The sequence below is a fragment of the Thamnophis elegans genome, chromosome 4 (genome assembly GCF_009769535.1).
Source record: "Thamnophis elegans isolate rThaEle1 chromosome 4, rThaEle1.pri, whole genome shotgun sequence".
Taxonomy (NCBI): Eukaryota; Metazoa; Chordata; class Lepidosauria; order Squamata; family Colubridae; genus Thamnophis; species Thamnophis elegans.
Genome location: NC_045544.1, coordinates 88,922,509 through 88,938,103, shown reverse-complemented (window position 1 = coordinate 88,938,103; position 15,595 = coordinate 88,922,509). Strand labels below are relative to the sequence as shown.

The following is a 15,595-nucleotide window of genomic DNA, read 5'->3' as shown; positions in this document are numbered from 1 at the left end:
AAAGGCCACAAGGTATTTATTTTCCCTTTTGGCACATGATAGTTTCACCTAATTAAGCTACCTGAATCAAGAACAATGTGAAAAAGCATAAAACAAAAGAAGGAAATATCAAATCATCATTATAAGAATGGTGAAGCATTGTTATTTGCAGGTTGAAAAAGGGAAACTACAACAGTTATAAAATGACATTCCGTGAAATGCAAGATTGTCTAGGTATATTATCCTATAATTTTAAAATTACTGATGCAAAAATAGATTGTCTTCCACATGTTATATGTGCAACCCATACAATGATATACTGTGCCCTTCTACTGCTATTCACATAATGGATTTTTGTTCACAGTTCTGTTCACCAAAACTGCTTGAAATGAAAGGTAGAAAATACACAATTTAGTTGAAGGTTACAACTAAAATGCGGCTTTCTGCATTCCACTTAGAAGCTGTTAGAATGTGGAAAGTTGCTATGGGAATTGCAGGTATGCCCATAAATTCCAAGGGAATTTTCCGTGGGAATCCTCTGATACTTGCAATGATCATTTGCAATAACACCCACTGCTTTCTTATGTAAGTTGTTCTTCAGCAATGTAAATCAGTATGCCTGTACTTCAAGGGTCCACTCCGAATCTGGAGCACCTGAAATAAGTATCTGGAAATATCTAATCACTCTGTTTCACAGTCCAAACTTTTCTGTTGTAATAGGAATGATTCCTTGGCAGCTTTCATCAAGCATCTCTCCCTTTTTGTTTGTAACATGTTGCAACATTTAGAGTTAAATGCTGGTGTAAGACAGGGCAAGTTTTATTATGAAAAAAGTATCTGTGTGGAATGAATACAGATAGTCCTCACCTTACAATCATTAATTTAAGAGACCAGTGACACAAAAACACTGAAAAAAGTAACTTTTTGACATGACGGTTACAGCATCTGTGTGGTCATGTAATCGAAATTCGGATGCTTGGCAACCTATTGCCAATTGTGTTATTTATGACAGTTACAGTGTCAGGGGTGTCAGATAATTTACGTTTGCGACCTTCTGACAAGCAAAGTCAATAGGAAGCCAGATTCACTTAACAATCATGTTACTAACTTAACAACTGCAGTGATTCACTTAACAACTGTAGCAAGAAAGGTCATAAAATGGGCAAAACTCACTTAACCACTGTCTTGCTTAGAAACTGAAATTTTGGACTCAATTGTGGCCATAAATCAAGGACTCCTTAAACTGTACTGTTCAGGATAGGCCCCCTACAAGCCTTTGTCTGTGAGCCACCTAGAAAGCATAAACCTTGGGCTCATTTCTTAATTTTCTAAGATTTGTCATATATTTAATAAATATGGAGAACTTTTACAAATCGGGACAACTGCTTTGACTTTTTTTTAAAGATATCCATTCACACACACACATATATGTTGACATTACATGTCCTACTTCTTTAACTGTTCTGTCAAATCAGTTGACTGAAATTTCATAAATTGTTCATAATAAAATGAATTGTTATTGTCTAACAATTTTAGCCTAGAGTAATAGTTTTTCTCCTAACAGAGATGTTATTTTTAAAGGTGTTATCTTGGCAAATTGTACAAAAATTTCTACCACAAAGAAGGTAGAGGATCAAAAGAAAATGAAATTCCTTATTGAGACTGCATGTCTACTTACATACAGAATATCATAGATTTCTTCCTTAACTTTACAGATTTTATAGAAGACTTAAGATCTCACATCAGTGGCTTCTAACAACATGAGTACTGTTGAAGTAAACAAATAGCAATTACTTCCTGTTAAAAGACATATTTTTAAAAAGTTTTATTTCTCAGAAATATAGTTATTTTGAATGTAATGTATTACTCAATTTTGTGTCATAAATGAAGAAAGATTCTGAGACATTTTTCCATTTTTTTTAAAAAAAGTAGCACTGCAGAAATATGTACCTGTATAAAAAACTCATATTCAATCATAAAGTTGCATAAATCATTGTGTCTTAACTTGTAAGAGTTTATCTTGCAATCTGCTTTTATGGATGAATAGATAGATAGAGGGGTCTCTCTCTCTCTCCCCCCCTTTCTCTCTCCCCTTTTAAATATATAGGATGTAATCCACAGAAAGTAATAGTTGAGTTCTTCATTAAAAATGGTAAATTGTTTGTTGCTATACTTCAAATATTAAGACACAGGAGACAGTAAAGTTTAGTAATGAAAAATTTCTTTCTGCACAGCTTTAAAAGTAAAATGTATTCTTGCAAAAAGTAGAAAACATAACCTTCAGCCAAGTCTTTCAGCCTTTAGATCCTCAAGGGGTACAGTAAGGATAAAATCTTTGCTTAGAGGAACTGTGGGATACATATGTAACACATTTGTAAAGATATTACCAAAAAATTTCTAACTCTGTTTTGATTTTCCCTTCTAGCCTCTATAAAAGCCTATAAATATTTGCCTCTTAATAAAAACAAATTCACTTGAAAATAGCTGTGGATGTTATGGTTATGTGGAACATAGCAAGTGTAATCAGAATTCTACACTGGATTTAGCTATTGGCTTGCTTAGTTATGAAGTTTTTCCTCAGGCTTAGTTAGAACAATGACATCATCAGCATAATCCACACTGAAACATCTGTTTTCACACTGTTCAAAGTGTTATTGTATTAACCAAAAAGAGCTATGACTATCCCTTTTTATATACAAATGTTCCATGTGATGGAAGAATTCAATCGTGGCACTTTTTATTTTATTTTATTCTAGCTTATTAAGATTAGGCCATTAATGCCAGTACATTTGTTACAAGGAACAGTAACAAATGTGACCAGGAGTGGGGGCGGGGGGGACCTTTTCTTTTGCAAATAGACTTATGTCCAGTGTGGTACACTAACATCTGCTAAGCATTCTTATTCAAACTCGGAGCCTCTTGTAGAGTCACCTGCAGTAAGCAGGTTGTAATTTTTCTGAGAAAGAAAACCTGCCAGAAAATGAAGTCCAATTGTAGAGTTATTCTTAATGCGCTCCATCACTTTGCCTCTAGAGACTCATGAACTTTATGCCAACCAAAAAAGATTTTTAAATATCTGTAATAGAGTCTTGCTGTCCTCAGAAAGGATAATGCGGTGGGGTTTTCTCTTGCTTCTAATTAGTAATTTAAGCATATGTTCAGCATTTAACTCTAAATGTTTGCCTTTTCCCCAAGCTCTAAGACAGCTGTCCAAGATGTGAATGCCTGAAAGCACTTAAATATCAACATCTGCTGAATTATGTTAATGGAATGTAATATAATTGGGCATGAGCTGGAATTGATCAGAAGTCTATGACTATGACCAAGGCAAATCTAAACCAATATTTTATCTTACAAACAAGTCATAGGTAACAAACATCTGACGTTAATCAACTAATACGATCAGAGCACAAAATTTCGAATACCAAGGCTAAAAAAACCACCTATGAAAATATTGAGAAACAGCACTTAAAACAGAATTAAAGGTAAATATTTTTTGTGGAAATTTCCTGCTACTGTTACATAGGAACTCATTTTTAAATTCTAATTAAAATAAAAGATTATTCCATGTTAAAGAACAATGTATAAAAGAGCTTAAAGCAAATTTGTTCCTAAAGTGGGACCTCAGGTCATGACCACAATTCATTCCACAACCTTGGTTGCAACCCGATTTGGTCGTGACCCAAATCTAATTTTCCCATTGGATTGTATGTAAATACAATCAATCCGTTCCAGACCACTATGAACTATATATAATTTTTTTTAAAAAAAAAAGATTTTTAAGCACAAAAATAGTTAACTATGCCATAGAACTCTCCCACAATCTGGGTGGGAGGGCAGGAGTGTTTGGGCTGGGCTGGTTGGCTTCTGCAGCGCTCCTCCTGCCTTTCTCTCTGCAAGGAAGCCTCAGCAAGAAGAAGCGGCCCAACACATGCCTCCTTCCATGCTCCAAAGCCGAGTGCCAGGGTCTTTCTGACGTGGCCTGCTGAGACAGAGAGCTATCGCTCTCTACAGCTCCCAGAGGACTTAGAGGAGGGGAGGCGGGAGGAGATCCTGGCTTCCAAGCTGCCGGAATTCCCAACTGTAGAGCTTGCTTGGTTCTGTTCCCAACCCTCGCCATGTGCGCAAAACAACAGTAACAAAAAAGCTGTAATCAAGGCTTCTGCAGCATCATGTGGGTCTCCTAGGGAGGTAGGAGAAATGCTGCCTGGCTGGGGAGAAAGTTACTTACAAAAAAAGTTAGAAGCCAGTGAGAACGAAATTAAAGGGTAACTTTAACATGTGGAAGTTTGTTCAGCAGATCAGGACTTTCTCTTTGGCGCGAAAGGACTTTCTCTATCAGCTGCAGCCACATTTGATAGCCACCTGAGTATGTGTTTGTGACCAGAATATTTAAAAAATGCGAATTTTTGGGTTGGAAACCAATTTGGTTGGGTCTGAGTCATTTGTGACCCGAGGTCCCACTGTACTTGCAAAGTACAATTTCCTTGAGAAATCTAAAATGGACCCTACTATATCACTCCTCTCTCCTCAATTTAGATAATTTATGTCATCAAACCTATAAATAGTCCTGATCAAGCCTTTGTTAGCCAAATCACAACTTCCCTCATTTTATCTATCTTGGAAGTTACTGCCATGAAATAAAACATGATCAGTGAATCTAAAGTGTTTGGCCACAAGAATACAATTGTCTAGTGGAAGTTATTTTGTGCAACAATGGGTGGCAGAACATCAAACTAAGCTAATATTAAAGCCCTACTGAGCTTGGAAATTGTGTTAGAATTTAAATATCCTGCAGGCCTGAGAGAGAGAGACTGGTACTTAAGAAAACAACATTGGGTGCTTGAAAATGATTTAATTATCTGATCTAGTATTTGGGTACAATTTGACAAAGCAAATTGGCATTCAAATCAATTTGGATAGGTTTCTTTCTCTGCATTAAGGGGACTAAACTGTTTGCTGCAAATCTCAGCCAGGATTTTAAAAGTGAGACAAGGTGAATGATTTATTAGTTGTGGAGCTAAAATTGTCAAAACTGAGTTGAATTTCAAACTCAGGCTATTATTATCAACTGCTGTCAGAAAGTTCTAATTGATTGATTGATTGATTGATTGATTACATTTATATGCCGCCCTTTTCCCCGAAGGGGACTCAGGGCGGCTCACAATTCAATCAGGGAGGGGGGTACAAACAGGGGGATAAAAAAGACGAAGCATAACAATACAAAATTTAAAAACACACAACAACCATACCATTCGAGAAGGGGGGCAAAAACTCTTTAGTCCCAGGCCTGTCGGAACAGCCAGGTTTTAAGGGCTTTGCGGAAGGCCTGGAGGGTGGTGAGGGTTTGAATCCCCACGGGGAGCTCGTTCCAGAGGGTCGGAGCAGCCACAGAGAAGGCCCTCCTCCGGGTAGTCGCCAGTTGGCATTGGCTGGCGGATGGAATTCGGAGGAGGCCTAATCTGTGGCATTTGATCGGTCTATTGGAGGTAATTGGCAGCAGGCGGTCTCTCAAGTACCCAGGTCCAATACCATGAAGGGCTTTATAAGTGACGACTAGCACCTTGAAGCGTATCCGAAGACCAATAGGCAGCCAGTGCAGCTCGCGGAGGATAGGTGTTACGTGGGTGAACCGAGGTACACGCACAATCGCTCGCGCGGCTGCATTCTGGACAAGCTGAAGTCTCCGAATACTCTTCAAGGGCTGCCCCATGTAGAGCACGTTGCAGTACTCCAGTCTAGAGGTCACCTCCTTTTAATTTTAACTGCAAAGTTGCTTGTAAAGGGGCAAGATTTTCTTTCGAAGTTTCAGAGTGATGATACCCCAACTTCTCTTTTTTCCTTTCCATTAATAGTCTGATTGGCTCTCTCCATTTTTAGAACTTGCTTGGGGTCTTTGCCTGCTTCTTTCAAAATACTGTATGTTAATTCCCCAATTGGCTCTCCACTACTTGCCTAATTTCACTCTGCTTTCATTGGATTTTTCAGTCCAGAGAGTTTGAAATTATTCTTCTATTGGATTGACATTCAAATGGACAGGGTAATATAAAAATAGCACATTGCTTTAAAAAAAAGGAAAATCAAGTGATAGCCTCTATTTTATATTCCAATTGCATAAACAGTATTTCTCTCTTTGATACTGTTATTATCTGCTACAAAATCCATATTAAACTATGATATTTCTGTTTATGAAATGCAAAATGCAATGTATTATTTTACTAACCACATTTATTCACAGCTGTTGAAAAATGCTGTAATTGATGGTTTCACTTATTTTTGGCAAAAATGTTTTTCTTATCCAAGGTAAATTAAAACTCTTTTCCAATGAACAGATGATGTTGTGGAAAAAAGATGAGATCTTGCTTCTAAAGATCAAATAAGAATCACTTTAATCATACTGAATTTGTTACTTTTCTGTTACAAAACCATATTCATCTGAATTATCAAGGGAAAATGAGCAATCTTTCATTTTAGAAGAGATTTCCACAAACCTGATGGAAAAAAAGCTTTATCACAAAGTTTTTCTCTTTAGACCCAATTCTTATTTTTCAGCAACCTTGTGATTTTAGAGTATCAAGATAGAAGATAGTATAAATATACAAATATAACTGACTTCGTATATGAAAATCATAGCCTGAAGCTCAACAAAGCTGCATGTGATAAAGAACATGAGTAAATATGAGTTATGTTTAAATAAATAAACACCTCCCCACCAAATAGATTATTGATTTTAATTCTACATTTTCCTTTAGTATCACTCAACCTGCCAATCTGAGCAATTTTCAGATCCTCCAGAGATCAATTTTTTGGGGGGGAAAAATCAACTGTGCTATTTTATAATGGATTCACTGGCCATGAAATCCAAGTCTTAATATTTCTATCAATCCTTTGATTCATACTGTAACTCTCATTTCTAATAATGTGAACAAAACAATGGTAGTAGGTTGCACTTGTAATGCTTGTGAAAAATATGTGATAAAAAGAGTAATTGCTATTTAATTCATGGTAGAACAAGATTTATTTTCAAGACAATTGTGTTTTTAAATGGCTGTATTGCTGTCCTATTTGACATACTGCAATAAAAGGAGCGTAAGCTTTATTGTCCCTAAATATGCTATGTAGATAGCACAGACATAGAAAACATGCAAAAAAGAAAGGAAACAAATATTTATTTTATTGTATGTTTATTAGCTTCCTTCTCTGAGTCATGTATCACAAAGATTATATTTGGTGTTACCTGGGCCTCCATCTTAAGCAGTCAGAGGCAAAGATAGTCATTGCATTTCACTGTATGACCAGTCATCCAACTAGGTAAAATATTAGCTTGTGGTTTAATTAGAATGTAAATTATAAACTACATTGTATTGTAAACTTACCTGCTGGCTGTTTTCACTGAATTGTTCTTCTTGTGTCCTCTTTCTGATCGGTTATCTCGTAATAGTTGAAGCTACATAAGGCATTCAGAATTTATATGAAAAACAAAGTTTCAATGTTTAGAAGTATATATGTTTTACCTTTATTATGCTTTTGTGTTTTCTTTAATGAGACTAATAATCTTATAGCAGGAAATATACTGAAACCTTAAAATCAATTTTTATTTTATTTCCATGCACCTATGACTGTAGTGACATAATACTAAGTTATCCATTCCCACAGCAACTCCTACCTACTCTGCTGTTGTGACCAGATAGTACAGCAAACTTTAAGTTGATTAATATTTCCTTGAAGACCATAAAGAAAGCTTTTGTGGCCTGGCTGAAATTAAAACAATGATATTTGAAGTTTACTAATATTTTCCCTAACCCTTTTGTTTCTCAAAAGAAGTTTCTACTTCCTGAGAGCAAAAGAGCGAAGGGAGAGCAAAAGAGACACTACTGCAGGAATGGCTTTACTATGGTGCTCATTCTTTACCCCACATTTTTCCCTTAGAATTAATTATGGCTTTACCATGAGCTATCAATTCCTGCATTCTTTTTCTTAACACCTTCAATAGAATTGGCTAAATTAAAATGACTTGATTCTGGCACTCTTAGCTTTCCTAATCTGTTTCTAACAGTAGGAATAGCTAAATTAAGCAGGATTTGTTAAATTACCATGTTATAACAACCAGACTATATAGAATTGCTCTTAATTTCATCTTTCAAATAAGGCAAAATGTTTGCAGTGAAAGATAAAACTGTTTTCATGAAAATAATTAACAGAATTTCAGATTGTAAAAGCACTAAGAAGAAATGGCGGAGGTTGTCAAAGAAGAATAAAAGACATGTTCAAAAAGATGTAACATGAATTCCAGAGAATGAAATAATGTGAGTAGTGGATTTGGAAAGAGACTTTGATCGTTTTGTAATACATCCCTCTGAATGGTTCAGAGAGACCTACTAATTATTCCTATCACATTTTTCACAGCTGCTGCATCTTGATCAATATTTTCATATAGTTATTTATTCACCATGACTCAAAGTTTCCAGGTCAATAATTGTCAGTTCAGACTATATGAGTCTGTATATATGAAAGCCTGGATTCTTAGCTTTAAAATGTATCACTTTATATTTACATATACTGTATTGAAAGTTACATTTCATTGCCCCCTCACTTATTATAGAGAGATATTTTTTATGGAGCTCTTTTCAGTCCATATCAATGGAAGAAGTGAGATATGGTTATGGTTAATGACAGCAGCAATGCATAGAACGATTCATATGTGATAGGGAGCTGCTGCTACAGATAGTAATTAGTCTTAAAATATATTTGCAAAATTATTTACCACTCTTGTTTCAGTTTTCTGATTGTTTTGAAAGGCAATTTATAATAATTTTAAATCTATGGCTGAAGAAACAAAATCTTTTTAATGTAATTGTGAAAATTATTTTATACATTCTACTCTGTTGCAGCTGTGGAACGCTATGATCAGGAAAGATTCCCTTATCTTTCCTGAAACATCCCCACCACTCATTTACCTATCTATTCCATCATAAGTATTTCATTCATTATCAGTTGTAGAGACTTGAAGACTCTTCATAGTGACTTGGTAATAATATAGGTGTTGCCATGTATACTGAAGCAGCCTGAAATTAAATACAATTTTCTACAGGCTTCTTTTTTAGTATGACCATTCAGATTTTGTGAGCACAGGGAGAATTCTCAGTGTGTAAAAGTTGAGGTGGAGCTGATAGATCTGGAGATAATACACATGGCCCTGTTTCCCCTACGTTGCTTTTTGAATTATTTCTCAAGGGAGCACATATCCACTTGCACACTTGATTGAAACATTCTTTGAGCAAAAGGAACTGCTGATAATTGCCAGCTCTACCCTGTCATACCCAGGAGGCTTTCATAATGAGCTATTTGCTACGAAATATCTTCAGTCAGTCATTTTCAATACAAAATCAGGAGGTTTTGCTCCTTCTTTTACAAACCGGTGTCCCTATTCCTCCAGACAAGTGACAGTTAAATTCCTCCAAATATATAAAATAAAATGTTCTTGGTCAAAGTGGTTCTTACCTGGCTATGTTCCTTTCTAGCCGCAGGGCTAAACCAATGGCTATAGGAAGGGGGGGAAAAAGGGGTTAGTAACACAGCAGCTAACTGAAGCATGAGCTGTCACATGACCAGCTTGTGCGTGCTCTTGGGTATTTTATTGTCCACCAGAAAAAAAGTAGCCTTTGGCTATGATTTATTTAAATAGGATATTTTACAGAACGCTCAAGGTCTGTAACAGTTTTCATAGCAATGTATCTCATTCCTCAGGTTACTACTGTTTAAGCAAGTGAATATACATTAAACAGCAGCATGCCATTCTGCAATTCTTTACATAATACATCTGATAAACTTTTCTCTATGTTTGGGCTACAGAAATGTCAAATTTAACCAGTGTAACTGGAAAAACTTTGCAGAAATGTTGATATCTAATAAGAAATATTTACATATATTATTAGCATTTTAAATTTAATACATTTGCACACATATACACCTCATTTAGAGAAAGTTTAATCAGAATTAAAGCCATAGATTTCAATGATATTCAGTACGATTCATAGCAATAGTAATAGCAATAGCAGTTAGACTTATATACCCCTTCATAGGGCTTTCAGCCCTCTCTAAGCGGTTTACAGAGTCAGCATATCGCCCCCACAGTCTGGGTCCTCATTTCACCCACCTCGGAAGGATGGAAGGCTGAGTCAACCTTGAGCCGGTGAGATTAGAACCGCTGAACTGCAGATAACAGTCAGTTGAAGTGGCCTGCAGTACTGCACCCTAACCACTGCGCCACCTCGGCTCGGTTACATAGAACTACATCTTCAGTGTTTCTACAATACACTCCATTGTGGTATCATGGCTATTTTTTGTATTATAGAATACTTTGAAAACTACACCAGTTTAAAATGAAAATTTTCCCTTCCCAATTCAATCACCTTTGTTACTTAAGATAATCAGAGCTTTAGCAAGAGGGGAGAAATTTAAGAAGCATTAAGCACATTTTGGTATCACTAGTTGCTTTTTAAAATTGCTACAATTTTCACTGACTTAAATGATACCAAGACACAGTATTATCATCACTCTCAAATCAACATACACATATTGTTCTATTTAGTTGTTATACTTAGTAATTTTTCATTTAATCTCACTCTAATATTTCCTTTAAGGGGATTCTAATACTTGGAAAATGTATTCCAGGATCAATTTGCTAGTTTTAAATGTATCATAAAATGCTTTGTGAAATGTTTCAAAGCAGCTTGTGCATTCATCTCAATTATTCTCCTTTTATCCCAATGCAAAAGCAAAGAAATAAGAAAATAGTTCTGGACAGATACAAGCTAGATAACATACTGTCCTTCCTTTATCTTCAGATAACATTCTGATTTTAGGATGGCAAAATACAAAAATTGCTCAAGGAATTGAACTGTTTTAAAATTAACATGTATGTTTCCCCACAAAAATATTGGAAAGAACAATACTTTCATATGGCCAGAATTCTAAGATTTGACTGGACAATTAGGATGAAATTTAATATATAATTAAAACCAGGAGATATGCAAAGGAAGCTAAAAGAAATAATGAAAAAATAATATGGACACTTACTCATGGTGATGGAATTCCTGGGATAAAAGCACAGCTTTTTTGTTACTGCATGAGCCTGTTGTTGTAATCTAAAAGAATCACAAGTATTATAAGTTGTGTATAGAAATTTAAAAGTATTTACAGCAGGAAATATATTTATTTTGAAATACTAAGATATTACAGATGCTGATTGTGGAGATACCAGTTTTGTATCCCAAGCTTCTTTGAATAATTAGATATCCTGAACAGATCCAGTCCATAGTATATTCCAGCAAGGCTATTCCAATCTGTTCTATTTCTATATTATTTTGAAGAGGTTATTGGAACTATCACTATGAAAGGATGAGCAGAAAATATTGCATTGTATAGCAGTATTGGGAATAGAAAACTCCAAGGGTTATTTATAATTAAGGTTATTCTGCTACCCAAGACTCCAGAATGAAGAGAGCACATAGTGGCTCTTAGAGATGCACTACTCAATTCATAACCATCAATTAACCTTTCATAGCTTAGCTTATATTATTTTAAAAGTAAGGAGATATAGGGGTAACTAAGGAAGCAATGTGAAATTACAATGCACCCCAATGACACTAAAAATATAATCAATAAAGTCCTTGTGCTGTTTTAATTTTTAATAACTTCACTTCTAGACAGGATATAAACAATCCATAAAATGGTACAGAGCAGGGATTTACTCGAGATTGAAATACAGGATAAAAAGGTAGGATAATAAATGTGATTAGTGGTATAGGTCAAAGACATGCTTGGAAAATGTCAAAATTATGACCAAAAGTTAGCAAAACTTTCCATACCAAACTATATCCAAAAGACTTGGTATCAAAATCAGCCCCTTTCTCTATGTGAAGACAGGAAGGTTGTGCTTGGAGACAAGAGCCTGAACAGGACAGCTACGGGATGGAGTTCTTCATGCCTGATATAGAGTTGTAACTGCCTCATTGACAGTTTCCAGTAATGTCTGCCCATCCACCAGGGGCAGTAGACAATTGGATTTTGAACTGGTATAAACAAGAGCTTCCTGTGATATTTTCCATCCCCAGAATTACAAAGGGTACAATTGATCAATTTTTGAAATTGATTATGTAATCTAGTGTCTGGCATATGACAGAGGTATCCAGACATAACAGCAATGTTTATTTTTTCTTAAAAAAGTTAAATTTCAGTAAGCCAAGAAGAAAGAACATACAAATATATTTCAGGATGGGTTTGAAGTATCAATGATACCAAAATCATACTAACTGATACGATTGACTGTTTATAACATTAACAGTTTGACAGTTATTTTAACATTGCAGGTAAACATCTGGTGCAGCTCTTGAGTTACATCCTGCATTAAATTCAAAATGAGGTTTTCATGCTATTCCAGTGGGTATCCCTGGAATATAGTAATCCATTTTCTACACTGTGGCTATAAGAAAAGCCGACTGTGCCTATGTCATGCTTTGTTAGAGGTTCATGATCACATTATCTCATGGTGGACCTGACACTTTTATTCAGTTTACAGTATGTTCTGTGTACAGGCAACTTATTTCCTTTGCCAGGGCTGCTGACAACCTTTTCCACACTATATTAATCTTGTTTACTGACTTTATCTTGGTACAAATATCAGAAAACTGAACTTTTTATCTCATGGAGAAAATAAACAATGTGTTGACAGAAGCAGAAGCTATTTTCTGATCTAAAAATGGTTGTTTACCTCTAGCCATACTTACAGAAAAATGTTTCTAAGCCCCCAGCTTGCCAAACTACATAATCCATAATTTAATAAATGTGGAAATTCCATGAAAAGTCATTTAGATATATTGGAAGGGATAAGGAAAATAGGAACTCCAAACAAAACACAATTTACAGACCAACACAATGTACACAAAACAAAAGCATGTTTTATGCAGTCAGCAGCTGAATGCTGTTCAGATTATTTTTCACATATCAAAAATATTTTAGGGTAGGGAGGGAGAAACTTTTCCTTTGCTTGTATTTCTTGTATGGGACAGTTTTCTTCCATATAGGAAGGGAATAAAGATTAAGTGCAGTCTTGTGTTGAACACGTAAGAAGATATTCTAGATGCTCCAACAGTTGTAAAAACTGAGTGGTTGTGATGGATTTATGGAGGTGGAGAAAACCTATGTGATATTATTTGGACGTAAACTGCCATTTGAAAATCTGCATTCTGGCAAATTTAAATACAAGCAGACTTCGACTTACAATTACAATTGAGCCCAAAATATCCATTACTAAGCAAGACAGTTAAGTGATTTTTGTCCCATTTTATGACCTTTCTTGCCACAGTTGTTAAGTGAATCACTGCAGATATTAACTGAGTATAATAGTTGTTAAGTGAATCTGGCTTCCCCATTGACTTTGCTTGCCAGAAGGTCACAAAAGGTGATCACTGCAACTGTCATAAATAGATGCCAATTATCAAACATCTGAGTTTTAATCACGTGACCATGGGGTTGCTGCAACAGTCGTAAATATGAAAAATGACCATAAGTCACTTTTTTCAGTGCCACTGTAATTTTGAATGGTCACTAAATGAATGGTTGTAAGTCGAAAACTACTTGTATGCAGGCAAAAATATTTGCTGATCTTAAAATATACAGTCATTAGTCAGAAAATTTTAAATGAATCGTTCTTTAAAATATCCCCTTGGGATAGGTGAATATGCAGAAAAAAAACATTATGACATAAGTTTTGGTTAAGAGGCACAAACTCTAATATTTTTTAAAATATTCAGAATAATTTTATGCATAAAATGCAAATGGATAAATGTATTTACACAATCCTAGAAAGCTGCCATACAGAAAGAATATGGAAGCTATGATTAAACAATCCTATTTTGTTAGAGTAAAATCTTGATGTGAAGACCAACAACAAAAAAAAGTTAGAAAGATATTGGCAGGCTCAGATGAGGTAATTGTACTATGTTTAGAGTGGGTATATAGAGACATAAAGCAGGAAAAATATATTGCCAAATCAGTGTCCAGCATTATGTAGCACGCAGTGAGTGGCCTCTACTGGCTGACCAAGGGCTACATAAGTCACCTTGTCATCTATTATTATGATAGCACTTTCTGAATAGCTGAAGAGAAATACCTTTGTATGAGGCTTGTTTCATTTATCACCCTACAAACTTTATTCATTTCAAGATGCTATCGATGTTCTGTATGTAATCTCTTTCTATAACACTAAGGCATGAACAAGATCATTTATATAAAAGTATACAGAGGAAATGCAAAGTACATTTTGTATTTTTTTTCAAAGAGACATGTAAATATAAATTAGTGCTGATGATAAAGCAGGGAGATGGCAGTCAATTATTCAACTTTTGTTTTCTTTGGTGTCATTATTATACTTAGAAACAAAGCAAGCTCAGGAAACAACTTGAATTTAATCTTTTATACATTTAATCTTACCACTGGCATGCATTATTGGCGTGCATTATGGAAACCTGGTTGAGGGGGGTGTCCCCCTTAGTAAATTATGCCCACCAGGCTTCCAGGCATTTCACCAGCCGAGAGCCCAGGGCAGGGGCGGGGGTGGCGGTGGTTATTAGGGGAAGTCTCAGACCTCAGGAGGTCACTGTGCCTCAGATAGGCGGGTGGGAGTCTCTTTTTGTGAAATGGGGCCTTGGAGTTCAGGTGGGCCTTTTTGTTACGTACCTGTCTCCCTGCTACGTTTCATCAGCCCTGCTGGAGCTGCTGGATGTGTTAGCCGGATTGGTGGTTGATTTCTCCAGGCTTATGATCCTGGGGGATTTCAATCTGCCTCCCATTGGCGAGACATCCGAGTCAGCTCGGGAGTTCATGGCTTCCATGACGGCTATGGACCTAACTCAGATAATTCAAGACCCCACCCATAACAGGGAACACCTGCTCGGCCTGATTTTTGTCTCTGGGCAGTGGATGAATGATCTAGATTTAGGGGATATTTCTATCAAACCCTTGTCATGGCCTGATCATTTCCTCATCGGGCTTGACTTCCATACCTACCCCTCGCCGCAGGAAGGCGGAACTGACTAGATGGTTCCGCCCCAGGCGCCTGATGGACCCTGAAAGGTTTCTGATGGAGCTTGGGACTTTTCCTGAATCCCTTGCTCACAGCTTGACCGAAGCCCTAGTGGAAGCCTGGGATAGGGCGGCCATTGGGGCCTTGGATCGCATTGTGCTTTTGCGGCCTCTGACCCGGTGTTGATCCTGGGTAGTTCCCTGGTTTACCGAGGAGCTCTGGGAGATGAAACGTCGTAAAAGACGCCTAGAGAGTGGTTGGAGGGCCAGCCAGTCCGAATCTGATCGAACACTAGTAAGAATTCATATTAAATCCTACTTAGTGGCGATAAAAGCGGCAAAATGGCAACATTTTTCCATTCTTATCGCGTCCGCAAATAACTGCCCAGCCGCCCTGTTTAGGGTGACCCGCTCCTTACTTAACCAAGGAACTGGGAAAGACCCCTTGCAGGGTAGGGCTGAAGAATTTGTTCAGTATCTGCAGGATAAAATCGCTCAGATCCGGACAGGCTTGGACTCTGACTGGGTAGAT

General features: G+C 36.4%; 1 protein-coding gene across 2 annotated transcripts in view; it reads right to left on the bottom strand.

The window, feature by feature from the left end:
* GPATCH2 (G-patch domain containing 2) overlaps window positions 1-15,595 on the bottom strand; it is a 91,878-nt gene that overhangs the window by 22,757 nt on the left and 53,526 nt on the right. For both annotated transcript variants that reach the window (XM_032215690.1, XM_032215691.1), the window contains exons 6-8: window positions 11,059-11,126; window positions 9,481-9,520; window positions 7,356-7,426 (exon numbers count right to left, since the gene is read on the bottom strand). In XM_032215690.1, coding sequence (XP_032071581.1) covers window positions 7,356-7,426; window positions 9,481-9,520; window positions 11,059-11,126 — 179 coding nt within the window. The remainder of the gene's footprint in view (window positions 1-7,355; window positions 7,427-9,480; window positions 9,521-11,058; window positions 11,127-15,595) is intronic.